This window comes from Panthera onca, chromosome E2 (assembly GCF_046562875.1).
Source record: "Panthera onca isolate mPanOnc1 chromosome E2, mPanOnc1 haplotype 2, whole genome shotgun sequence".
Classification (NCBI taxonomy): Eukaryota; Metazoa; Chordata; class Mammalia; order Carnivora; family Felidae; genus Panthera; species Panthera onca.
Window position 1 is genome coordinate 14,583,568 of NC_138353.1, and position 27,081 is coordinate 14,610,648.

At 51.9% G+C, this 27,081-nt stretch overlaps 1 protein-coding gene across 3 annotated transcripts; it reads right to left on the bottom strand.

The window, feature by feature from the left end:
* Positions 1-1,181: 1,181 nt before the first annotated feature.
* SUPT5H (SPT5 homolog, DSIF elongation factor subunit) lies at positions 1,182-26,697 on the bottom strand. Of its 3 annotated transcripts, none has more exons than XM_060651096.3 (30): positions 26,580-26,697; positions 26,240-26,317; positions 21,654-21,819; positions 18,106-18,171; positions 17,557-17,568; positions 16,996-17,065; positions 16,799-16,867; positions 16,635-16,700; positions 16,358-16,388; positions 15,938-16,006; positions 12,545-12,796; positions 11,324-11,413; positions 11,138-11,208; positions 9,522-9,627; positions 9,213-9,306; positions 8,985-9,121; positions 8,419-8,574; positions 8,176-8,322; positions 7,197-7,343; positions 6,984-7,109; positions 6,060-6,144; positions 5,600-5,719; positions 5,415-5,517; positions 5,205-5,332; positions 4,985-5,090; positions 4,144-4,302; positions 3,858-4,026; positions 3,542-3,745; positions 1,687-1,782; positions 1,182-1,613 (listed from the first exon to the last, which is right to left on the bottom strand). In XM_060651096.3, exons 2-30 carry the CDS (start codon positions 26,312-26,314, stop codon positions 1,470-1,472), a joined length of 3,264 nt encoding a protein of 1,087 aa, XP_060507079.1. In that variant the 5' UTR covers positions 26,315-26,317; positions 26,580-26,697; the 3' UTR covers positions 1,182-1,469. The 3 variants fall into 3 exon arrangements, with proteins under 3 accessions (XP_060507079.1, XP_060507078.1, XP_060507080.1); XM_060651095.3 differs by having other exon boundaries at positions 26,573-26,687; XM_060651097.3 differs by lacking the exon at positions 17,557-17,568 and having other exon boundaries at positions 26,573-26,687.
* Between the last annotated feature and the right edge of the window lie 384 nt (positions 26,698-27,081).

Here is a 27,081-nt window from a genome sequence, read left to right on the forward strand (position 1 = left end):
GAGCTAGACGGTCTCGCCTCGAGAGGGTCCGCCCAGAAAGCGGGCTGCCCGCCAGCCCTCCCAGACTCTCCCTCCCCTCACGTGGAGCCAGGAGGCCGAATCTGCCTTCTCTCCCGTCCTCAGAGTCCTTTCTTGTTCCTCCTCTGGTGACCTTCTAAGGAAGCGCCTGGAACGCCAGCCATTTCACCGAGGGCTCAGCCAAAGGAATGGCGGCCGGCTCTCTGGGGTCAGGCTTATTGGGACAGAAATCAATGAATAAGGGGCTACGGGTGAAGTAAAAGAGTCCATAGGGCGTCTGGGTGGCCCAGTCAGTTGAACGTCCGACTTCAGCTCAGGTCAGAATCTCAGGGTTCAAGCCCTACCTCAGGCTCACCGTGGTCAGCCCAGAGCCTGCTTCGTATCCTCCGTCCCCCATTCTGTCCTTTCCCTCGCTTTCTTCCTCCCTCCCTAGTGCTTTCTCAAAAATAAAATTTTTAAAAATCTCTTTAAAACGAGGGGAAAAAGTCTATGTAAGCTTTCAAAATGTGGAGAACGACCTTCTAACGTTTAGGGATAAATACTAAGGTAGTAAAAGTACAAAGGCAAAAAGACTCGGAATCCAGGATTATGGTCACCTTTGGAGGGGAATGGTCTGGGGCTGCTGCTTAAAGTGGGGCCTATCTGGTACATACTGTTCCTGAAGCTGGGTGCTGGGGACATGGGCGTTCAGGGTGTCCTAAGACCTTTTTGAACATGGGTAACATTTTAGAATACATTTCATAACACATTTATTACAAAAAAGACGTATCAAGTGATACAAGCCCCCTTCTCTCTCCCCCTCTCCACCCCCAAGCCACCAGACAAGCCACAGCAATTCTGGGGTCATTGCTCTGTGGGCTCAAGAGAAAGGACCATCAACAGCTATATCCCGCACCACAGGAGGAATTTAGGTTTTCCAGGCGGTTTACAGATTTTCACTTCACATAACTCGAGCAACAGTACAACGTGACTAATCACGTGGCAGGCTCTGTTCTAATAATCTTGTGTCTTCTCATACATTCATCCCGAGAACCCTCCGTCTGGAATAGACAGCATCATTTTCCAGATGGGGGATTGGAGGCTTAGGTATCATCCAGTTATTTGCCCAGGAAGTAGGTGGGGTCTGCAAATGACCCCAGCTTAGAAAACACAGACACACACACTTTTGACCAAACAGCTTTTTATTGAAAGACCGTAACACAAAAGCAAGCTGGGGAAGAGAGGGTACAAGAAGGTGGGGACCCTCCCCCAGACTCTACTCTGATTCCCATGAACATCAGGGAGGGAAATAGGAACCCAGAAAGGAAAATAAAGGAAATCCTGAACAATCAGATTAGCCCTGCTCCAGGCCCCAAACCTGGCCCAGACCTGTCAGAGCCAAGGGCCAGAGAAGGAAAGAGGACACTCTCCATCTGCCAGATATCTGCCAAAGTCCACCCGCCCTGCGTTCCTTAGGCCTCCAGGAGCTTCCCCAGGAAGCGGAGGTTGAGGATCTTGAGCTGCTCATCAAGATCCATGCGGACGATGCCATCCTCACCATCGATGCTCAACAGGACGCCTGTGGCTTCCCGATCCTCACCCAGGATCACCTTCACCTGGGAGGGGGGGCACAGGGTCAGGGTCTGTGTCAGCAGCCCAAGGCTCCTACGTCCCCTTGGCCCCCCTTACCTTGTTGTTCTTGGTGGGGGTGATGGGCTCCAGGTGCTCACTGGAGATGCTGACAACCTTCTCACTGTCCTTCAGGTACACAGAGCACATGCCGCCCTGTGGGTAGGGACAGCCTGGTCAGCCTGGCCTGTTTCCAATATAGGACTGATGCCCGCACTCAAGGACCATAGGCTCAGGGCTCATTCTAAAAAATCACCTTCCCAAGGTGACACAGGGGCAGGAAAGGCCAAAAGCTGGGCCTAGTTCCTGGGCCTGTGGTGTGTGGGGGCAGGGTGATCAGATCAGCATGGGAAACATTAGAATGAAGCCAACTTAGGCCAAAAGAGAGACCGCTGCTCAGACACTTGACCCTTCATGTCCCAAGTGGGCCTCATCATCTTTCTCACACTTGCTCCTCCTCCTAGGCCCGCCCAGATCTGAGGGATGGCCCCACAGCCCCCAGGCCCCGGCCAGAGCTCTGACCTCAGGTTGGCCAGCTCTTTCACTGAAAATCTCCAGCTCTGAGGTGTGTTCACTGGCCTCCCGAGAGTCTCTGCCACCTCCCCCTCTCTCCTCTCTTCCCTACAGCCTTATAGTGAAGCCTGACCTCCCCTAGGCTCCCAGCCCCCAGTCTCCCCACCTTAATCCATCCCTGCTAGAGCAACATAGTGAATTAATCCCAAACCACAGACCTGATGCCACCACCACCCTGCCTGCTCAGATTCCTTAGGACATAGTCCAAGTTCCCCAGGCGGCCATGTGACCTGGCCCAGCCACTTCTCTTGCCTTGTCACTCACCCTCCCCCCTGGCTCTTTGTGTTCCAGCCACAATGAACATACTTCATCTCCCCAGATGTGCCAGCCTTTTCCTCACCCCCAGGCCTTTGCAAGTCCCCTCTTTCTGGAACACACTTAACCCTTTCCCCAACCATTTCTCTTGGCTTACTCCTATTCATTCTTCAGAACTTGGTGCAGATACCTCCTTCTCCAGGAAGCACCCCCCTGAACCCTCCTCCAAAGTTGAGTAAGATGCCTCCTCTAGGTTCCCAGAGCTCCTCTTGCCCTTGGGACTTCCTGTACCCCAGCTCTGGCCACTCAGGCTGTTCCTGTCTGGGGACATGTCTGCCTCCCTCACTAGAATGCGAGATCTGTGAAGGCAGGGCCGGGAGCTGTTTTGGTCTCTGGTATTTTCAAGTAATGTTTACTACAAGGCCAACAAGGTGCTGGTCCCTCATCTAGGGACTAGGGCTACTTAGGAAGGAAATACAGGCTTAGTAATCAAAGGATCACACCAGAATAAACTTTAAGCTTTTAGACACCAGGTAGGTAACATGAAAAAAAGTTACATGGGCTTACAAGAGACAGATCTGAGACAGCTTAGGTGTTTCCCTGTAGGATGAATAGCAGTTTACTAGACAAAGGATGGAAGGAAGAGAATCCTAGAAAAAGGAAAGCGATGAGCAAAGGTCCAGAGGCTGGAGGGAACTTGGTGACCGTGAAGAACAGAGAGGCTGGTAATGCTGGAACAGGGGGAGCACTAAGGGTAGTGGTGCCCGGCACTAAGCCGAAGCTTGGCACAGAGGAGCGCTCAGTCCATGTCACTGAACTGATCTCAGAGGAGTATATTAAAATGTAACCAGCTCCTGGGTACCAGTCACTGCTCCAGGCCAGGGGCCCCAGCCATGCACAGGACAGGCAGAAACCCCCGCCTTGTGGAGCCTACAGGCCACACCTTCTGTACCTGCTTTTCTGGGGACAAACAGGCACTGGAAAATGTGGTTAGATGGTTAAAAAGAAAAAAACCAGTAACAACAGAGAGACTGGGGACCCCAAAGGAGAGGATGCCTGCCCACCCACCAGCCTGGGCTCCACTTACCGTGACGCTGCGGATGACTCCCGTCTGCCCCACCACCTGTGTATCCAGGTAGGTGTCCCGCACCTTCACCTGGATGTCAGTGGTTACCCAGTCGCTAGAGTTCTGCTCAATTCCTGAGCCTGGTGTGTGCGGGTTATAGCCACCAGGGGAGGGGGCTCCAGGTGTCATCGGACTGTAGCCAACAGGACTCGGGCTGGGGCTGGCCTGTAAGTGAAAGAGAGTGTTGTTGGAAACATGTCATCAAGCTTGGCTGTCCCTATAGACCCAAGGCCCATTCTAGCCCACCGCCCTTAAGGGCATGCAAGCTCACCAATACCTGATAGGCCATGGGGGAGGGTGTGGGGTGGTAGCTGGCTGGAGAGTGGGTGTTCTGGTAGCCCGCTGGGCTTGGCGCCACCTGGTGGTAGCTTTGGGGGCTGGGGCTGGGCTGGTAGGAGCCTTGCGGGGAGGGGGCGGCATAGGGGGAGAACTGGTCTGTGTTGTACCTGCAGAGTCAAAGACAGAAAGGAGCACTTGCTGGGGATGATGGAGAAGAGGAGAAGGTAGTGGCAGTGGAGAAGGTCTGGGCAAGGGTTGATCAGGGCCGGCCACAGTGGACTCACATGGCTGGCGTCCCTGGCGTCTGTGGGTTGTACTGCGGGTTGACCTGTGGGGATGAGGGATCGGGATAGCCAGGTGTCTGGGGATTGGGGGTGCCCCCATAGGCCTGTGGGGACGGGGTGGGCTCGTCGTCGAAAGCATACTCGTATTCTTCCTCAGCCCTGTTGGACAGAGAAGTCTGTTAAGAACAACTCTGTGGTAATCACAACAACGTAACAAATGCTTCCCGAGCTACACTGAACACCTCACAACAGCCCCATCAGAGACCTCCATTTCACAGTTGAGACTGGGAGGCAGAGATGAGGCTGCCTGCCCAAGGTCACACACTTGTCATATGACCTAGATCACAAAAATCTGTCTCTGAGCCCAGGTCTTTTCTTTCTCTTTTTTTTTTTTTAAAGTTTATCTTGAGAGAGCGTGCATGCGTGCACCACTCCCCCACCCTCGCCCCCCCCCGCCCCCCCCCCCCCAACACACATGGGAGCAGGGAGGGAAAGAGAGAGAATCCCAAGCAGGTTCCCCACTGAGCCTGACTCAGGGCTCAATTTCACAACTGTGAGATCATGACCTGAACTGAAATCAACTATCAGATGCCGAACTGACTTGAGTCACCCAAGCGCCTCTCCAAGCCCAAGTCTTAACCACAGCCTACTACTATGGTGGGGACTGGAGAGACCATTTTATCGCCAGCCCAGCCCCACCTGCCCTTGGCACGTGACCAGCCTGGGGCTAGGAGCAGAGAATTCAGGGAGGGCCACACAGACCCCTCTATCCCGCAGACACCCAGCATAACCACCCATACATGCAGACTCAGGGAACCCTGTCCTCCACCCCAGTTCTCACCGTGATGGCGTGTTAGGGTTGTTGGGGTCCCAAGCACCACTCTGAGCAGGAGTGCGGCTGCCGTCATGCAAAGGTGTCTGGGAACCGTAATGCGGGGTACGGCTGCCTGAAATGGGAGAGTAGGAGAGGTGTGTCTGTCTGTCAGCTCTGTCCTGTCAGCTCTGTCCTATCTGCAGCTCCCCCACATCGCCCCTCATCCCTGTCCCCTGGGCACACTCACCATCCTGGAGAGGTGTCTGAGAGCCATACATGGGTGTGCGGGAGCCAGAGCCATACATGGGCGTCTGGGAGCCATACATGGGTGTCCGCCCATAGGTTGAGGTCATGCCACCTGGGCGCCGTGAGCCCCTGTGGACGCAGAGAACTAGATGGGTGAGAAGGACCCTCTCACCACCCAACAACCCCCCTCCTGCCCCGGCCCAGCCCGTACACCGTAGTGAGCCGCTGACGGTCCACAGAGATGGTCTGGCAGGTGGAGTGCAGCTCCACGCGGGCCGTGGACTCCGTGGCATCCTTCACCACACCGATGTAGCCTGGTGAGGAGGCAGGAGGTCAGGCTGGGTAGGGTTCTCTACCATGCCCCTCCCCAGGCCTCCAAATGGCCTCAAAGCTCACCTTTGTAGGGCCCTTGGGAGATGCGCACGGTCTGGCCTATGAGTTCATTGTCTCTCCGCCCTCGGCCCCTGCTCATGCCGCCGCTGCCGCCACCAGGGCTGCCAAAGCCACCACGCTGACCTGGGGAGAAAGGAGAAGATCACCAGTCCCCAGGGCCATGCCCTCCCCTCCCATGCTGCGTCCACAGACAGAGCAACCTCAAGCCCCTTCTTCACCTGCTTGACTCCCCCACACACCCACACTGGTTTAGAAGCTTCCTCTGGGTGGCCTGCACCAGAGCTCGGGCACAGCTGTGACCACTGCCGGCTGCCACCAGGAGCAGTGACAGGGGAGGGTCCTGGTCTTCATGGGCTCGGAGCCCCATCAGGGCCAGGCCAGCCGAGCAGGCACTCAGGAAGTATGGGCTGAATAACCTCCCTCCTCCATCCCCCAGACACATCCCCGCCCAACTTCCCCTCACCTCCAGCGCTGGGGTGCATGGGGCTGCTGATCCGGGGACTCATAGGGGCAAAGCCACCCACTGTGAAGTTGGTCACATCTCGGGGCTAGGAAAGGGACAGGATGTCAATCAGCAGGCAGGGCCTGGAGGACCGGCTCCTGGCCCCCATGCCACTGCCTGCCTCCATTTGGGAACAGTTCCTGCCTGAACTGGCCTAGCAGCTATCCCTCTCTCCTTCTGGTGACAATGCCTCCACTTCCCTTTGAGAAAACTGTCACCCCAACACCACTGTGGGCCTGTCAATCAAGAGGCCTGGTCCTCTCCTGGCCAGGACTTTATAACTCTGCATAGCTGGGAGAATTCATCACCCCCACCTTCAGGACCATAAGGAAATCACCTCCTGGTCCCAGCTACCCAGATCCTGGGCCCGATTTCCCTTCTGATACGTGGTTCTATACAGCTTTCCTACAAGTCCTAGGACCTCTGCGTCTGCTGTTCCCTTGAGCTAGTCACAGAGCTCTGCGTCCTTCATTCAGGTCTCTGCTCAAGTGTCACCTCAAGGAAACCTTTCCTTAACCTTCTGCATCTAAATCAGCAGCTCCCATTATTCTCTATTTCCCAGTCCTGTTTTACTTTTTTTTCGTAGTGCCTTCTTTCATAGTGTCACTTCACACTGTGCTGTGTTTATCTATCTGTCTTCTAGCAGCTCTAGGACAGAAATTTGCATCTTGCTCGCTGTCGTACCTCCAGTGTCAGAGACCCAACAGGTGCACAATAAAACCAAGTGGGTGAATGATTTGGTGAAAAGCTCTGAATCCCAATAAACTCTGCCAAGGACCCGACACTGACATCCGCCATCCTAATCCTCCACGAGCCCACTGTTGTCGCTCCCAGGGCCGGGGAAGGCCGGGGAGCTGAGCCAGGGCGCCACCACACCCACCTCACCTTCGAGCCCCCCGCCAGGACGAGGTGGCGGGTCTTGCAGACAAACATGCCCCCATTCTCCACCAGTTTCTTGCAATGCAGGAAGGCAAAGCTGCGGAAGAGATGGCGAATTTCGCCCTCCCGGCCCTGGATGAGGAAAGGATGATCATTCTTGTGGCCAGGCCGCACCCCGGCAATTTCAGGCGTGGCTGATGGGCAGGAGCTTATACTCACTGAGTGGGGGCCGTCAATGACCTTCACGATGTCTTTCACGTGGATGTTATTCTGTTCTGAGTCCAGGGCCACGGCAAAGCGGTTGTCCTTCTTCCGGGTCACAGCCTGGTGCCTGACAGTCACCACCTTCCCATACATGTTCAGTACCTATGGAGGGAGGGGAGGGATGCTGAGGGGTGAGAGTAGAAAGGGGTGACGTGGAGCAGGACTTTCCTAAAGTGGGACGATCCTTCCTTGTGGGAGGTTGTCCCAAGTTCTGCAGGAAGTCTAGATTCCCCGGCCCCGGGGCACACAGTCTCAGGGCACCACCCTGTAGGCACTGGATCAAACAAAAATGTTCCCAATCATTCCAAAACACCCTTCAGGAGGAGACTCCATCCTGACTGAGGAACCTGAGGAATGGGTAGAGTAGATATTAACATAATAGCTGATGTCTACCCATCACTCTGTGCCAGGCTCCATGCTAAATTCTTCACACAAGATTTCACTGAAGCCTCAAAACTTACCTCTGAGATGAATGCTGTCATGATTCCCATTTTACACAAAGGGAATCTCAGGCCCAGAGAGGGCAAGTCACTAGCCCAGGGTCACACGGCATGGAATAACAGGGCCAAGATATAATTCCAGAGTCCAGGGTCCTAAGCATTAGGCTCTGACTCTCCCATCACCAGGTAGGGGTGAAGGCGAGGAGGGCACCCGCCGCACCCAGCCCCTGAGCAAGCACCTGGGTCTACATATTTGATCTCAGGGCTTCAATCACAATTATTAAAGTAGATGCTACCATTATCTCCATCTTAGAGGATACAAAATAGGCACAGAAAGGGTAAACAATAGGTCACTTGTCCAACACCACACAGCCAACCATGGCTCACAGAGCCAGATCTGCCACCCAGAGCAGTCTGGGTTCTTAGCCACCTCCCAGGATGAGGAGCTCGAGGGAGAGAAAGACCCCTACACGGAAGCCCCGCCACACACACACCTGGAAGGTCTCCCGCTCCAGCCGCACGATGACACCCACGGTCTGGGGGTCTAGCTGCACCAGCTCCCCCCATTCATGCTGGCCCCCCACATCCACACCCGATGCCGTCTCTGAGCAGAGCTGCAGGTCCCGGGGGAGCACCTTCAGCTGTGGGAAATGGAAAGCAGGTGAAGCAGGGTCCTGGTGGCTCATCGGCCTGGGTCTCTGTTCTGGCATGCTCCCCCCCTCCCCCCCACCACCTACCTCATGCATGGTGAGGTCAGAGAACAGAATAACAAAGTTCTCCTCCACTCGCACAATGAGGCCTGTGTCACCCTCAAATCGGCCAGCAATCACCTTCACGTGGTCCCCCATCTTAAAGTACTTCCGAAGTTCCTGGGCCGGGAACTCCAACATGTCCTGGGGATTGGGTGTGGGGACACTGAGCACGGGAAGGGAAGCCACCACAACCCACCTGCTTCCCCATCTCCAGAAGCCACTCACGTCCTCAGAAAAGACTCCTGCCAAAACCCACCCAGGCTCACACCACCCAACCACAGATCCTTTAGGCCACCTGCCCTGGAGACAGCTGACCTCAGACTCAAGGCATTAGTCAGGATACCCCTTTACTCCACACACACAAAGCCTGTCCCCAAGACGTAGAATGCCAGACTAGACACTCTTCCTCAGACCTAGCTGGAGACAGCCTCACCCCAGACACATCATGGTAGCCTGGACAAACCCTCAGACAGACGTACACGCCCTTAAAGCAAACGAAAACCAGGCAGCCATCTTAGATTATCCACAGGTATGGGCAGTACGATACCCACCTTGAGGTCCTCGTGCTTGGGCATGATGGTGATCTTGTTGCCATCCACGCTGAGGATCTTGCCCTGCAGGTTGATGAGCTCGCCCTCACACACCTCCACATTGTCCCCAGGCTGGAAGTTGTGTTCCCGCTCCTTCCCTACAGGGACAGATGCAGGGCTGACTTGGGAGCTGCCTGCCAAGAGCCACCCCCTCTTCTTTGGGCTGAGTTACTGACAGGGACCAAATACCTGTGCTCTCAGTCACCACCTCAAGGTCAATGCCCTCCGGCTGGTCCTCAAACTTCTCCAGCTCAGAGAGTGTGGGCTTCACACCCTCCGTGATCTGAGACAAGGAGAGAGGAGAAAGGTCAGTGTCACAGCCCAGCTGAACGGGCTGGAGAGGTAGAGTGACTGCCCTGGGGATACTCCTGACTTGGAAGGCAATCCAGCAAAGATCCAGATAACCCACCACTCTGGGGCCTGGACTGAAGGAGGGAGAGAAAGCTTGCCCTCCCTGCTCCCCACCGTCATAAGCAAGAGGCCCTCCAGGACCCTCACCACAGCAGACATGGCAAAGCTCTTGAACAGAAAGCCCTTCCGGCTGTAACGGTTCCCCTCGAAGATGAGGAAGTCACCATCAGAGGCAACATCGCCGCCCAGGGACCTGGGATTTTGGGGGAAAGAGAAGATTAGAAGGGGGATGAAGAAGAGAGTCTCAGTGAATCTCAGGCTCCTCTGCTGGCGAGGGGGGAAGAGGATCACAAGACGACTGACCCGTCCCGTTCCGCCGCGCCCTGCTGGTCGAGCAACCCATCCCAAGCTGAAAGGCTCCTCCCGGCACTCTGCTGCTCTCTCCCCTGCTTTATTGTTCGCCACAGCCCACATCACCCTCTGAAAATGAGCCACCGTTTGATCCGTCTCCCTGACCAATGGCAACTCCCAAAGAGCAGTTTTTCACTCACTGCTATGTCCCCTAGAGCAGCGAGCATCTCGCACCCCGGAGGCACTCGGTGAACATTAGCTGGACAAAGTATTGAACCACGCCAAACCCTCACATGCACGGAGGCCCGGTCTGCACCTGCCCTGGCCACACACCTCCACAACTCCTCCCCAAAGCCTAGGACATCACTAATGTGACCTATGTTTCCTAGCGAAGTGAGGGAGTGAGGCTCGCATGAGGCACATCTCCCAGGTAGAGTGGTCTGAGTCAGGACTCAAATGTGGGGGGTGGTGGGACTCCCAAACCTGTGCCTTAACTCTACTGGCCCTGCCTGTGGGGCAGGAGAACACTCTGTCCCTGCCCACGCTTCTAGAGAGAGGAGGGAAAGCCCACCCCACTCTCAAAAAAGGGAGCATAGGGGAGCAGGCTGAGCTCCCCCTGCCACTCACTCAATCCTCTTCTCACTCAAGTGCTGAGTTTGGTGGAGGCCCAAACAAGCTCTACAGGCCGGGTCAGGGCACTCAGTAAAAGGAGGTCCAGTCAAGTGGACAGCAGTGGGATGAGTGGGTCCAATCTAGGCATGTGAAGTATTAGCCAAGTCCTGGGATGCAGTTCAAAAGGAGTTCTGTGATCCCCCTTTAACAGAACTGAAAACAGGCTGGCGGCTCACAGTGGGTTCTAGAACAGGACCAGTGGCAAAGGGTCACTGCACCTCTTGTTTCTCCCCCTCCTCTCCTGCCTTTCCCATCAGGAGCCCTCTGGCTAGCCCTGAAATGCTGGGGTTACTGGGCAGAGCTCCAGAGCTCCCTCCAGCTGGGGAGGGTGAGGGACACATCCTAATGGGAAGGGCTCTGTACTCCCACCTCAGGTGCCCAGGCACCAGAAGATCAGTGAAAGAGACCTTGTAAGGCCTGACATGTCGAGAACTCCCATTTCAGCGTGTGATACCACTAATCACACTTACTAGGAGTCAAGTGCTATTCTAGGTCCACACGCTTATTAAGTCATTTGATTCTCCCTACAGTCCCAGCAGGCAGGTGTTGTTCTTTACAGCACAGGAAACAGAGGTCCAGGGATGTTAAGTAACTTGGCTGAGGCACTGCTGGCAGGCTAACCACTCATAAAGTAGACCATGGATGGGTCGGGGGACCCACTCCTATGGGGGGAACCTGCAGAAGGCACTCTACATCACAGCTGTGGGGACCCAGCCCAGCCAGTCCCCAAGGACATGCACCTGATCTTCTCAGCATCAAACAGCCTCTGTGGAGGTCGCTTAAACTTCTTCCTTTTGGCAAACCAGTCTTTCTGTGGAGGAAAGGCGGCACGGGTGGGAAGGGTGAAGGAGGAGGGCCCAGCTACCCGCAAGGATCAAAGGATCAGGCATCCGCCCACCCGTGAGTAGCGGCGTGCCCCCTCGTACCAAGCTCATACGGGCCTTGATGCGGTCATAGTCGATGCGTGGGATCATCTTCAAGGAGATGGTGTTTTGGCTGGGCTCCACATAATCCACCTGAGGAGATGGGGGTGGTCAGGAGGGCCCTGGCCCTCCCTCTCTAACCCCAGACACAGGAAGGGCATGGAGGTGGCAGGGACAGGGGGTGATGGGAAAGAAATCACACTGATGACAATCCCCCAAGTTCTCTCTGTCCCGTTTCCCCTCAACCCCGAAGCAGACTGTCCATCTCTCCTCGGATGTCTAAAAGGCCCCTCAAACCTAGTGCAACCACAACTAACCTTAGTCACCCCCCCACACCTGCTCCCTGCCAGCCTTCTCCCACTCCATCATTCCTTCTGGTCTGGCACACGAACTGGCAATTGTTCTGGACTCCCTCCCTACTCTTCCGCCCATCTCCGGTGTGTTAGCAACTCCCATGGGCTCTGCCTTCGAAACCCCTCGTCCCCCCTCTGACCTCGTCCCCCTCCTCTCTCCTACAACCCTGGGCAACCCAGGACTATGGTGGCACAGTCCCCTCGCTGGTCTCTGTAGCCCCATCTGGTCCAGTCTGGGGTTTGGCAGCCAGGTCCTTCTTTGTTGTGGGGGGCTGTCCCCTACACTGTAGGGTGCTAGCAGCATCCCCGGCCTCTATCCACTAGATGCTAGAGCAACTCCCCGCTCAGTTGACAGAACCAAGAAAAGGGACCACACTGTCCCTGCTTGAGAACGAGGAGTCTATCCTCGATGAAGCTCCCAGAGTAATCCTATTAAAATCCACATCACACCGTGTCCCTCCACCTCACTCCGGAAGAAGCCAAAGCCTTACGACAGGCCACAGGTGCAGTCCCCTCCCTGAGCCCACTCCCGGCCACTCTCACCCTCACACACTCTGCTTCAGCCGGGGCAGCCCTGTTCACATGCTGTTCCTTCCGCTGCAACACTCTTCCCTAAGATTTCCACAAAGCCCCCTCGCTCACCGCCTTCAGATCTTTACTGTGTTTTGAACTCTCACAGGAGATGCTCATCCATTCCCCTGGATGTGTGCTCCCAACAAAATCTAGGCTCTGCATCACCTAATCTGCCCTCTGCACTAGGAAAGGGCTGGGAATGACAAAAGGAAAAGGGAGGAGGACAGAACAGGGGAGCAGGGGCGTGAACACAGGCCCTGGCCCCTCAGCCACCCTGCCATATCCCCACCCCCGGCACCTGGGCGATGTCGTCCTTATAGATGCCCCTCTTGAGGCGGACCCAGGACTTCGGCTTCAGGTTGGCCACCTCCTTTACGACTTTGAGCACATCTGTCATTTCCTTGATGGGCACCATCTGCTGGTTCCAGTAGCCAAGCCGCAGGTTGCCCACGCCCTCGATGGCCTGCTTCACGTGCGTCTGCTTATAGGCCTCCACGTAGATGTAGCCCTTCACGTGCTCTGGTGCCACCACTGACTTAATCTGCAGGGGCTGTGGGGCCACACCAGCAGAGGGAAACAGTGAGACGCGACTGCAACTAATGGCAATGGCCGCCACTACAGTGCTCTCTCTTCTAGGAATTCATCCCACAGTGTGTGCAACGACCCCAGGGATAAGGATGTCCACTGCAGGGTTATTGATTACAGCAAAAAACAAGACTGCAAATTTGTAAATGCCCCCAAAAGGGATTTGTTGTGTCACAAATGTTCTGGGAAATATAGTGTACCGCTTAAAAAGGAATGAATCTCTATGTAGTGACACAGATGGGTAGCCAACACGCACTATGTGTAAAAAGCAACAAGAGTGAAGAGAAATGGAACAATGACACTAAAAGCAAACAGAACGCGCTTTAAGACAAAACCTGTCACTGGAGACAAACAAGGGCATCCTAGAATGCTAAAAGGGTCAATCATTCAAGATGTCAGAATTACAGACATACATGAATGTAACAACAGAACCTCAAGGTACATGAGGCAAAACCCAACAGAAGAAACTAGAAAAGGAAAGAAAACTACACACAAAACAAGCAGAAGGAAAGAAATAATAAAGATCAGAATGGAAACAAGTAAAAGAGGGAGAATAGAGAAGTCCATCAAAACAAAAGCTCGTTCTTTGAAAAGATTAACAAATTTGACAAACCTATAGCTAGACTGACCCAGAAAAAGACAAAAGACTCAAGTTGCTAAAGACTCAAAAAGAAAGGACATTGCTACCAATCTTACAGGGTTACAAAACAATACTACAAATAAGTGCACACCGACAGATAAGATCACCTCAAAGAAATGAACGTTTCCCGTAGAAAAACAGAAACTACCAAAACTGACTTTTCAAAAAGAAATACAACACCTGAATGGACCTACAAGAAGATATTGAATTAGTAATGGAAAAATACCCGCCCCCCCCCCCCCACACACACACACACAGTGTCAGGACTAGACAGTCTCACTGGTGAATTCTACCCAACATCTTACACCCAGCACGGAGCCCAACATGGGGCTTGAACTCACAACCCTGAAATCAAGACCTGAGTTGATGCTTAACCGACTGAACCACCCAGGCACCTCACTATCCAACATTTTAACAACACTGATCCTTCACAAACTCTTTTTAGAAGAGGAGGTAACATTTTCCATCTCATTCTGTCGATCCAGTATTAACCTGACACTAAAAACAGACATCTTTAAGAAACTACAGTTCAATATTGCTTATGAACACAGATGTAAGTACAGTATCTCCAATTAAATAGAACTGGATCCAGCAACATATCAGAAGGATCATACACCATGACCTTGAATTTTATGTTATGTGAGTTATATCTCAGTTAAAAAAAAAAAAACTACTCATTTGTTTCAGCATTGCCTGTGATACCAAAAAATGGAAACAATCTTGTATTTACTGGGCATGGAAAGATAATTAAGGTCTTGGCAAAAAGCTCACTGCAGAATAACACATGTACGGCATAACGCCATTTTGTTTTAAAAACAGGGCAAAGTTTTCAACGTGCAGACGATGATCTGGAAAGACATAAACCAACAAGAATTCCTTCTGAAAAATGGGACTTAGGAGAAGTCCCATTTGGGAGAGTTGGGCTTCTACAATACACATGTACTATTCTGGTCATTAAAAATAATAATCAGTCATAACTCAAGTGATCACCAGAATTTTGCCCAGGACACATGACTGAGGTCTGAGTACACTTGAAATGATTTGCAAATCCAACTGTCCACTTGGGCCCACTGACATACACCCACTGCTTCAGCAGGTACAAGCAATGTACTCAGCCTGACACGGACTATATTAAGTAAGAACATTACCGGCTAGCACAGAGTCAGCCGTAGCCCCATGTTTCATGAATTTTGAGCGTACCTTTCATTGGGTTTGCCCTTGTTCCAAAACTGACAATTATACCTCTGACAATAACTATATTTACTGAACACAAGCTGCAGGCCAAGTCCCAGATGAAAGCTGGACATGTCCAAAGCTACTTAATGCTAGCAATGCTGAGGAGCAAGCAAGGCACCCAGAAAGGGGAAGCAGCCTGAACAAGGTCAGAGGTAGGAAGCAGCAGGGACAGGATTCAAACTCCAGCTGTCTAAAGAAATATCTGTGAACTTAATGTTTATTTTTAAGAGAGACAAACGGGGAGGAGGGTCAGAGAGAGGAGACACAGAATCGGAAGCAGGCTCCAGGCTCTGAGCTGTCAGCACAGAGCCTGACGTGGGGCTCAATCTCACGAAATGTGAGATCATGACCTGAGCAGAAGTCAGCCACTTAACCCACTGAGCCTACCCAGGTGCCCCAAGAAAGATCTGTGAACTTAAAGCAGCACCTTCATGCTTTGTGTGTTGTGAGTGAGCCCTGAAGGGACAGGACCAGCCCTGGCATAGTCACTGCTGTATCCTCAGCACCTCCCAGTGCAGAGACCTGACCACGGGAAGGGTTCAGCAGATGTGTGAAAACTGCACGGAAGAAGGAAGGAAGGAATTCTCCCCCTGACAGGCCTGTCCCCTGACACACTCAGCCACACTGTCCTATCCCAGGACTCCTCCCAAACAGTAAAAGGGGGACAGCTGCCCAACAGGGCTGGTGAACAGGCAAAACTCACTCAGGCAGAAAAGGTTCAGGAAGCTAAAGGCTGGGGTGCCTGGGTGGCTCAGTCGGTTAAGCGTCCAACTTCCACTCAGGTCATGATCACATGGTCTGTGAGTTCAAGCCCTGCTTCAGGCTCTGTGCTGACAGCTCAGAGCCTGGAGCCTGCTTCAGATTCTATGTCTCTTTCTCTCTCTGGGCCCCTCCCCCACTTCCCCTCCCCCCCCCCCCCCATAAACATTATAAAAAAAAAAAAAAGATGTTTAAAACAAACAAAAAAGGAAGCTAAAGGCTGACTTCTGGAGGGCTACAGGGGGCTGCTGAACCCTGTTAGGAATGCAGAAAGAACGAAGACAATACCTCTGTCAGGCACAGAAGAATGCTTCAATCCAGGGAGTGGTTGTTTTCTAGCTAAAGCAGCTCACGTAAGGGACAATGCTGTTGACCGTAAGGAGCACCTGGTACCCTTGAACCTATACTGTCCCTCCCTCTGGGCTTTTGCTCTGTTATCTCATTTCCCAGGTGCCTGCCTATCTGACTTACCGTGTCTGTGAACTGGTAGGCAATGAACTTGCGCATCAAGGAAATGGCCGTGGCCCGTTCCTCCCCAATCTGGAAGAGAGACAGACTTCAGATGGAGATGACAAGGTGAAGGATGCACACAGATAAGGGGACAGAAGACAACAGCAATGCAGAGTAATCAGGCAAGAAAGATAAAATGGAAGAGAGAGAGGAACAAAAAAGATGGACAGATACAGAGAAAGAGGAATGGATGGTAAGAAAGACAAAGGTAGGAGACAGTGAATTAAGTGACGGAGGAGTGAGGAGGAGCCAGGGGCCGGGGGATGAAGAAGCAGAGACAGGACTAAGAGACTGGTATGCCAAGGAGACCCAGGACAGAAAGCTGGGAGCTCTCTCTGACAAGGTCATTTCCCCCATTCCCCTGCATCCTGGAGCACACACCTTACATTTGACAGTCCACAGATTTGGATCCCTAGATAGGAGAAGAAAAGGAAACCCTTCAGGGAAATGGCCTCATCACGAAAGACCCGAATCCCCACACCCATCTTTCTTGCTCTCCCTCCACACCCTCTCCTCCTCCATCCCTCCTTCCAGAAGCAGAAGAGGGCAAGCGCCAACATGCCACCTGTTCCCACTATCCACCACTCTGTGTCTGCATAGGCCCATCACCCCAATACAAGATTCCCCCATCTCAGCCCGTCCATCCCAACCCCCTTACTTGACTCCCGGAAGCAGCTGCTGCTGAGTGATGTCATCAGAGAGCTCATCAGATCCTCCATACACCCTGGAGAGAGGACAGCAGTTGGGAAGGAGGGGTGATGCTCTGTCAGAAGCCTGACCCTTCCCGAGAAGGGACCACCTGCCCCCACCCCATGCCCTTACGTCTCTCCCACAGACGACTTGGCATATTTCTTCATGTAGTACTCGCCCAGTTCTTCCTCTCGCTGGTCCCTGGGGTGTGAAGGGGAAAGTAAACGTGAATGAAAGGCTGTGGAGAGGAGGGTGGGCTGACTTGCTCCCAAGTCCCCCCCTGGAAGCCAGTCTCACCCTTTCACCCACCCCCACCCCCCGCCGCTTACCTCCAGAGGTTTTGTAGGCGGCGAGCCCCAGAACGGTCTTCATCCAGGACGACATTATCGATGTTGGAGGCTGCGAAAAAATGAGCAGATGGGGTAAGTGAGGGGAGGTGAAGGGCAAGGGCGTGGAGGAAGTGATGGGGGCTGAGAGGGCCGGAGCTGGGCCCTGGGGCAGGAGACACCTCACTGAGGAACCCCCAACCCTCACCCTCTACTCTGTCCTGCTCAGCATCTTGCTTCTCATGAAGAAGACTTGGGGACAGGGTCCAACAGGTGGGGACATCCAGCCGTTCCCCATCTCACAGCCGTTAAGTATGCCCTGAACTCCACCCCCCACCACTTATCCCTGCTGCCACAACGCTCACACGCATACATAAACACACACACTTCCCCAGGCCGACGGCTGGATACCTGGCCTCAGAACCCCCTGAACTCTGGACCCTATGTGAGTCAGAGCCCCCAGGGCCAGACAGGGGTCAGGGGTGGAAGGAGGGTACTGTGGGCAGGAAGGAGATGTCAGGATATGGGAGGAAGGTCGGGAAATCACAGTTTTCAGATTCTTACCTTCAATCTCTTCTACTTGGAGGAAGAGGAGGTGGTGGTGGTGGTGGTGGTGGTGGTGGTGGGCGAGGGCAGACAAAGTATGAGCCAAATTATAGCAGCGAAATCAACCAATGGGTTGGGGGAAGGGGAAGGGAGGGACACAGGAAGGTTGAAAATCAAAAGTAAAGGCCAGGCACCAGGTGGTTGGGGGAGAAGCCGAAATGTATGAGGCGCACAAAACGGAAAATAACAGGGAAGTGGGGGCACTGGCCCAGGAAGTGGGGGGTTATCTTGGGACAGAGCCCACCCACCCTACAACCCCCATAAGGGATTCCCGGGGGCCCTGGGACCCCAGAGTCCTCTTCCCACAACCCCCACCACCCACAACCCCCACCCCCCAACTCATGGGCCTAAAAGGAAAAGGGTACAGAGCTGGTCTCTCTGGCAACGACAGAAAGAAGCGAGGTGAGGAGGGTGGGAGTTGGGGTGGTGCAGGGCATGGGGGTTGGGGATGGGCTCTCAAGACCCAAGACCCCAAAGTGGGCTTGCAGAGGTGGGGCCCACACACACCTTTCTCTAAAATGTCCTCTGCTCCGTCCTCCCACTGGTCCTCATCCTCATACTCATCGTCCACATCTGCAACAAGAAAGCCACGTGGTCAGGGAGGCAGCTGCAGCAAAGGTGACGTCGCGACAGTGGTTCCCAGGAAACATCTCTGGGGGGACAGGCACTACGAATATCCACCCTGCAGATCAGGACTCAGGGCTAGACAGGTGAGGCTCTCACCTGCTGCCCTGGAGCTGTTCCGAGCCGCAGGATCGAGTCTCCTCGCTGCCACCTGGCTCTAAAAGCCATCCCTCCCCTAACCCCATCCAGGAGCCCATTTCAAAAATCAGATCAGGGGCGCCTGGCTGGCTCAGTGAGTAGAACACGTAACTCCTGATCTTGGAGTCCTGAGTTCAATCCCCATGCTGGGCGTAAAAATAAAAAATAAACTTGAAAAAAAAAAAAAATCAGATGGGGTGCTGGGTGGCTCAGTCGGTTAAGCATCCAACTCTTGATTTTGGCTTAGGTCATGATCTCACAGTTCGTGGGTTCGAGCCCCGTGTCAGGCTCTATGCTGGGATTTTCTCTCCCTCTCTTTGTCCTTCCCTCGTACTCACTCGCACACATTCACACACTCTCAAAAGAAAAAAGATCAGATCAAATTAAGCAAGCAGAAAAGTTCCCTCCAAACTATCAAAACCAATATATAGTTTAAAAAAAATTTTTTTAACATTTATTTTTGAGAGAGACACACACAGCATGAGCAGGGGAGGGGCAGAGAGAGAAGGAAACACAGAATCCAAAGCAGGCTCCAGGCTCTGAGCTGTCAGCACAGAGCCAGATGTGGGGCCCCAACTCGTGAACAGCGAGATCACGAACTAAGCTGAAGTCGGACGCTCAACCAACCGAGACAGCCAGAGCCCCATTAAAGACACAATTCGTGATCTGTTCGTTTTGTTTATTGTTCCCTTCGGTTTATAACACTATTGCTTACCGAGTGTACCGTATGCCCTGCTCTGTTGTGAGTTCTTGCCACAGATTCCTCATTAATCCTCCTGGTGACCCTGAAGGAGGTAACACCACCGTTCTGATTTTACAGTGAGGGCTCTGAGGCCCAGAGAGGTGATTTCACTGGCCCAGACTCTCAGCTAGTACCTGAGAAACAATCTGGCTTCAGGGTCCATGCACCTAATCTCTTCACTACATTACATATCCTCTTTTGTATGTAGCCAATGTTACACTAAAAACTGAAAAGTGGTATCTGTACGTGATGAAAAATGCAAAGTGTTCAGAGGATGTATGGGTACAGGTAAGTCTCCCTCCCATTTCTAACCCTAGCTCAGTTCCCTTTACCAAAGGCAAGTCTATGACCAGTTTCTTGTCTAGAAATAATCTGTACTTAAAGAAGAAATGCATATAACCCCCCCACTACCTGCCCCATTTTTTTTTTTTTCCAATGCAACTTTTTAGCACACTGTTCTGTACCTTCCGCTTTTTCTAAGCAATGATACTACCTTGGAACTCTTTCATAGCAGCACATGCTTCATTTACTATTATCCGACTATCTGCCTCATAACTCATTTTACCAGGCTATTACCATCAAAGGACATTTAGATCACCGACCACTTGCAACTGCAAACAGGACTGCAGCAACTATCTTTGGCCTCATATCTTTATGCACCTATTCGAGTTTAACTGTCAGATGAACTCCTAAAAAAGAACTGCTGGATCAAAGGGTCCCTGCATGTTAAATACCAATGGGCCCTGCCACATAGCCTTCCCACAGGCAGTGCCCAATGACACCCCAGAAAACACATGGCTGTCCCCAGCAGTCCACGTCCATGTCACACGGCATGTTATCCATTCTCTTGATCTGGGCACTTCTGCTACCTAAGATCTTTTCTCTAAGAAAGGACTCGCTTCCCTCAGCTGTTAGGAAAAGGGCCAAAGCTCTCCAAGAACAGGAGTGTTCTGAGCATTTCCTGCCCCTCCGCTCCCTGGTTTTCCCTCAGGTAAGAGGGTCCTAAGAAAGGGAGGATGGCATTCCAAGTAGCTCTCCCTTACATGCATGTGGGGAACAGGCACTGTTGAGTATGGCTGGAGGGAGTATCTGGTATGATCTTTTCAGGGGCCAGTATTCGGCCACAGACATCAAAAGGCTTTCAAATCATACACGTTCCCTTTGCCCAGTAATATGACCTATACGGATTTGCCACATAAAAAATCTTCAGGGTCCATGTCAGATAAAATACCACATCTTCGGGGCACCTGGGTGGCTCAGTTGGTTAAGCGTCCAACTTTGGCTCAGGTCATGATCTCACGGTTCATGAGTTTGAGCCCCACGTCAGGCTCTGTGCTGATAGCTCAGAGCCCACTTTGGATCCTCTGTCCCCCTCTCTCTGCCCCTCCCCCACTCATCCTTCTTTCTCTCTCTCCCTCAAAATAAAAAAACTTAAAAATATTATATCTTCATTTTCACTAATCTCTAACTGAAGTTTAGTATTTACATCAATTATGAACGATGGAAGCAAATCACGGCAATGTTAGCAGTGAACTCTGACATTTTCATGGCACGTTATACAGCTGAAGATATCTCAAAATATCATTTGCACTCATTGCTACTTCAAAATTAGATTCTTATCAGACCCTCCACTAAATCTTGTTATTTCAGCACATTCCTAACGAAACACACATGTTCTTTGAGTATTTAGGTACCGTGTTTCAGTATAATTGTTCTCTCTGGAATCCTATGTATTTTTTCCTTAAGCACTTCAGAACACAGTTCTAAGAAGGGGCCCACAGACTTCACCAGACACCAAAGAAGCCACAGCACAAAAAAGGTTAAGAACCCCTGGTCTAGGCAATACCTTGTGTCTATGAGTCTAAACACGTATGAGAGTGTTCCCAGCAGTGCTGCTTGTAATAATGAAAAACGCGAACTCCAATGTCCAACAAGAGATTGGTTACATAAAACAGATTATGGAAAAAATACTATGCGGCCATTGGGAAACAAACGGGTATTTCAAGGATGAGGATGATGACAGCATGAGCACTTAAGTGCCATACGTTGCTGAGGAAACTTTCTTTGAGAAACCAAACAGCAACTCACCCAGGGCCGCATGGAGAAGAGAGCAGAGCCAGGCCACAAGGGACCCAGGCCAACAGGCCTCCACCACCCTGTCCTGCCTACATCGAGGTCGTCTCAGCTTCCCACGAGAAGCACAGACTTCAGTTTTTTAAAGGATGATAATACTACTGTAACTGTTTTAAAAGGATTGATGTTTGGGGAATATACAAAGAAATATTTGGGGGTAAAATCATGTATTTGGGATTTGCCACATCATCCAATAGTGGGCAGGAATGAAGAGGAAGAAGCAAAACGATCGGTACTAAGGTGTTAAGTGTTGACACGAGGTGACGGGACATGGAGGTTCCATACACTATCCTCCTACCGTGTGTGTTCGACATTTACCAAAAAAAAAAAAAAAACTTTTTGGAAAAACTCATTCAAGAAATAGAACCGAAGGTACAAGTCCGGCCAACGCTCAGCACCTGCCAGCCCTGTGACATACCAGCCTCGTCCAGAATGAAGCCGCCATGGCGGGGTTTCTTGGGAGGCCTGTCATCATCTTCCTCTTCCTCTTCTTCATCGTATTCTTCTTCCTCTTCCTCCTCCTCTTCTTCCTCAGGCTCTTCCTCCTTCTCGCTGCCTGCTACACTCCGCCGCTCTTCTTCTACCTGCAGGGTTACAAAAGGTTGGGGCACCAGGGTTCTGTACCCCAAAATCCAGATACCAAGCTCCCCAACCCCAGGTCTGACCTTAATTCTGGCTGGCTAGTCATAAGTCCCTCTGCTCTGCATGCCCTCCCTTCCACCCCAGCCTCTCTGGGGGCCATCCTACCTCAGTGATAGCACTGCCACCCAGTCAACCAATACCTGGGAGCTCACCCACACTCCCTGCTCCACTAGACCTCCTTGCTAGCCTCCACCTGGCCCGTAAATGTTGTAGCTCCATGAGGGCGGTCCTTGGCCCTCGTCTCTTTCCACTCTACAACTCCCCAGGCCGCCTCATCCACTCCCTCAGCTGGTGGGCCTCTCTGTGACTACGATTCCTAGATCTCCGGTTCCAGTCTACACTGCTCCCCAAGGTCATCGCCTGCCTCTTGTTGCTAATTCCGAGGACAATCTTCAGTTGTTACGTACGAGACACTTCACACCACTGCCTACTCCCTCCCTAAAGAAATGCTCTTCCCTTGATATCTGTCACATCACATTCTCCCGGCTTTTCTCCAACTTCTCTGGCTGCCCCTCTGCAGTCCCCTCTTCCTCTCTCACCCCTCAAGTGCTGGCTTCAGACCCCAGGGTTCAGCCAGGGGCCCGCTCTGCTTCTCCCTGCGTACACTCTCCCACTGGGCCACTTTACCTTCCAGTCCCAGTTCCTGTCTCTGCAGGTGATACCTCATCTGTCTCCAGCTCCCCACTTTCTTCCAGAACTAGAGGCCCCCCATATGTCAGCAGCCTCCACAGATGCCTCCCTTAGATGTCTTCTGAACCCTTCACGCCCACCGTGTCCCACACTGACCTCAATGTCTTCCCCTAGACCTGTGCTGGCTCCCTCTAGCTCTCATCGGGCACCAAACTCTTGACATTTCTGCTTTTGGAACATTGTCCCTCCAAGCTGTCCCTTCTCCCCCATCCCTACAGCCCTAGCCTAGGCCAGATCACTGCCCTCTAAAACCTAGCCCCTTGCCCAGCCTCCTTTCTGGTCTCTTGGCCTCCAAACCAGTCACAAAAGGAAATGACCCAGACAAAACAGTATTCCCCAAACTTCAATCTTTTCCGCACTAACTTCACGTCTTCTTGCCAAGTTCACATCAGTTCAACCTGTTTATTTGGTATTTTAAATTCACTCATGTTTTTATTTAACTTAACAAAGAAACTTTTCCAAACTTTGGAATATTTCAGAAACAAAAACATTTTTAAAGTTAGCTTGCTACAAGTAAAAAGTAACCATAAAGATAAAAGCAAAACAGGGGCGCCTGGGTGGCTCAGTTGGTTAAGCGTCTGACTTCGGCTCAGGTCATGATCGCACGGTTCACAAGTTTGAGCCCCGTGTCGGGCTCTGTGCTGACAGCTCAGAGCCTGGAGCCTGCTTCGGATTCTGTGTCTCCCTCTCTCTCTGCCCCTCCCCACCTCTCAAAAATAAATAAAAACGTCCAAAAATTATGATCTTAAATATGAAACTGATCATTTGGTCCCCTGCTTAAAACAGGGCCAGGGCTCCCCACTGCCCCCAGGTAAAGACCCAGCTGCTTAACAGCTTAGACAAGAAGCACACACTCTGCTACTGCCTCTCCTTCTTATCCTGCCTCTTCGGGCTCCCCCTCCCAAGTGCTAGGTCCCAGCCACACTGAACCACTCGTTCCATGCTCTCTCAGTGCTAGTATCGTCCGTGCTGGTCCTCTGCAAAAAAAACCAAAAACGTTCTTTTGCCTCTCACTCATACTTCAATCAAAATACTCCCCCTTCTAGGAAGTCATGCCTACCCCCTGCCCCAGCAAAGTCAGGCACATCCTCTGAGCTTCCTCCATCACAGCCCCGACCACCGTGAGCTCTCTCAGGCTATCTCAGGCATTGCTGGGTCCCCAACATTACCCAGTTCAGGGATGGGAACAGAAGACAACTTAAACATTTGTTTAGTACATACTCCTGACTCATCCACAATGTCCCGCCTTTTAACAACTCAAACTACTCTGAGTAGCCTGATTTCAAGGAACCCTGTCTTCATTCCCCTGGCTCAGTCCCAGCAAAGCCTTCTTTCCAAACCTGGCTCCCTGATCCCTGAGGAAAAGAGCTCCCATTACTATTTGTGTTATCTTGGGGCTGGAACGTGCTCTTACACTGTCTGTCCTCAGCATCCCCTGAAGTAACCGCTGGTTTATAAAACTATCTCCCCTCCAGGACAGAGAGCTCCATGAAGGAGCCTGTGATCCCAGCCTGATAGGAACACTTGCTGAATGAATGAATGAATGAATGTGCAGGTTACTGTGGCTGAGAATGGGGAAACCGCTGACTCCCCCAACAGTGGCTCATCATCTGCCATCCCAACCTTCTATCCACAGGACCTGGTCCTTCAAGGACCATGCTAACCTTTGGCTATCCAAAAAGCCTATCCAGTCCTATCTCTAGCTGGCCTCTCACTGTCCTCCTGCCTCATCTAGTGACGGGAGACAAGTGAGCAGGCGAGTCAAGAGCCTGGTGTGGTGTTGGGGAAGTGAGATTTGCACAGAGCAAACCAGATGTCCCAGCCAGGAAAAGGACCCAGGGATCCTGGCCTCATTACCACCAGGCTTTAACCACAAGCAAAGTGCCTTGAAGCCATGAGTCAGGGAGACCAAGAACCCAGTACTGCTGCTCGAAGAAAAACCCTTCCTAGCATCCTCCCATTTGCCTCACCCCCACCATGGCTTCCTGACTCTTCCAACTCTTCACTGGAAGCTGAGGACTCCCCACAGGGCACAAGGATTGACAATCAAATGCCTACCGAGGGCAAGCAGAGAACAAAAATAAATGGGGCAGCTCAAAGGAAACCCATGGCACTCTCCATCTACCTGATGTTTCCTAGGACACAAGTAAAGGAAAACTTCCTTTTACCTAAATCTTCTGCCACAAGGCAGGCATCATGATAAATGGCAACTGATATATCCCAGGAATTGGAGAAAATTCCCCATTTTAAAGCAGGCTGCCACTTCTTGAGCAAAGAGCTGCTTGCTGGCTCCTCTAATTTTCCCAGAAAAGCAGAAAAATCATGATTTTTACATGAAATCGCCCTTGCAAGTGTTGGCAACTACCTTTAAAAAAACTGATTTATGTTTCTGTAGGTTAAAGGAGACATCTATAATCATCCAGTCATCTCTGTTAGTTTGTAACTGTTGCCTACTAAGTGTAAACTCCCTGAAAGCAAAAATTTGCCTTGTTCTATTCTCTCCAACACCTAGGAAGAACCTGGAACAAAGTTATAGATGCTCAAACATTCATTTGCTCAATAAATAAGTTAGAAATAAATAGACAAGGAAAATAGCTAAAAGGAGACTATTTAAAGTCAGTTATGTCCCAGGAAATGTTTACTTGATTCCTGAAACAGTGATCCTTTTAAAGCATTAGATCACATCCCTTCTTTGCTCAAAACCTCAAGGCTCTGTCGCACTCAATCAGGACAAATTCCTCACCAGAGGCTTCAAGATCCTATATGATCTGGCTCCCGTCACTTTCTTGTGGCGCTCACTCTGATCCAGCCAAACTTGACTCCTTGTTACTTTTTGAACACGCAGACGTGCTCCCAACTTGGCACTTGCTGTTCCCCCCTTACTGGAACACTTTTCTTCCACACATGACTCACTTTCTCACCTCCAACACATCTTTTTTTCAAATATCACTTTCTCAGACTCACCCTATTTAAAACTGACCCAAGGCTCCCTATTCCCCTTCCCTGCTCTTCTCCAAAGTACTTTCTGCTTTACTAAATGATACACACATCAGTCACGTTTGTTTATGTTCACAGGGGCAAAGACTTTTAAAATGTTTTACTAGTGCAGCTCAAGGGCAAAAAAGTGTGCCTAGTACACAGTAGGCACTAAAAATATATTTCTGAAATGACCGTGCATACTCCAAAATAAAAGCTAACAGTGGGTGCTTCCTACATGCCAGGTCCTTTAAACACATCACCTGTGGGGCTCCTGGTTTGCTCAGTCGGTTAAGCCTCTGATTTCTGCGCATGTCATGATCCGATGGTTCATAAGTTTGAGCCCCGCGTCAGGCTCTGTGCTGACAGCCCGGAGCCAGAGCCTGCTTCAGATTGTGTGTCTCCCTCTTTCTGCCCCTCCCTAGCTCATGCTCGCTCTCTCTCTCTTAAAGATGAATAAACATTTAAAAAATTAAACACATCACGTGTTATTTCACTGTATTTGGAGCATCCCTGGCCTCTCGCACCTGTCCTTCTGCTTGACTTAGGCTTGCCTACTTCTCTGTCACTACCAACAATCTGGAGGCTCCCAGAGGCCAGAGCTCGTTCTGATACCCTCCGAGCTCCAACAGGAGCCTTTCTGTCCCAGTCCTGTCCCCAGGCTCAATGCCTCCCCACAACGTCCCAGCCACACACCTCGGCCTCCTCGCCGTCACTGCTGCGCTCGCTGTCCTCCTCCTCGGAGAAGTTGCTGTCCTCACTGTCCGACATCTTCTGCTCTTGCAGGAAAAGACGGCCTCAGTGCGTCCCCCAAACAGCAGCCCCACCCCTGCCTCGGTTTCCCCGCCGGTTCCCGGAGAGAAAAAAAAATCCCTCAGCGCACTTCCGGCAGCCTGGTTCTGGCAAGGGTGAACCCGAAAGGCTACCCCTTAAGCTATCTGCTACACCTTCCGTGTCCCGGAATCCGGTCTCTAAAGCCTCCCTATGCCCCGGCGACCCCCGGTCCTGCCACCACTGCGTCCTACCCACCCCTCACCGCTCCGGTTCCACCTCAACCTTCGGTACCAGCAGCTGTTCACACGACGCCTGGCAGGGACTGATGTGCCCTCTCGCGAGAACCTACGCGCCGACCTCGCATAACGCGAGATTTCCGGGGCTTGTCCCCGGCGACGCACTTCCAGGACGCCATCTTGAAAGTGGCAGATCCGGCTCAATGTAGAGCATGGAGTCGACATCTTGGGAGGGTCAAAGAGGAAGTCTGGTTACTCCCCTTCTAGACGGCACTTCCAACCGGGAATTCGTGTTTGAATTTAATAGTGTGGTGTGCCAAGCCGTGAAGAGGCAGGGAATGACCAAATAACAATGAGTTAGCAAATAAATCAGACTTTATCTCCTACCTCCAAAACATTCCTCGGAGGTAAGTACCCCCATTTTGCTGACAAGGAAACTGAAGCTCAGAAAATAAACTGGACAGGGGCAGACCTAAGACTCCTTCCCCCAAGTTTGAGTGACTCTTAAAACTCTTGTTTTCCTTTACA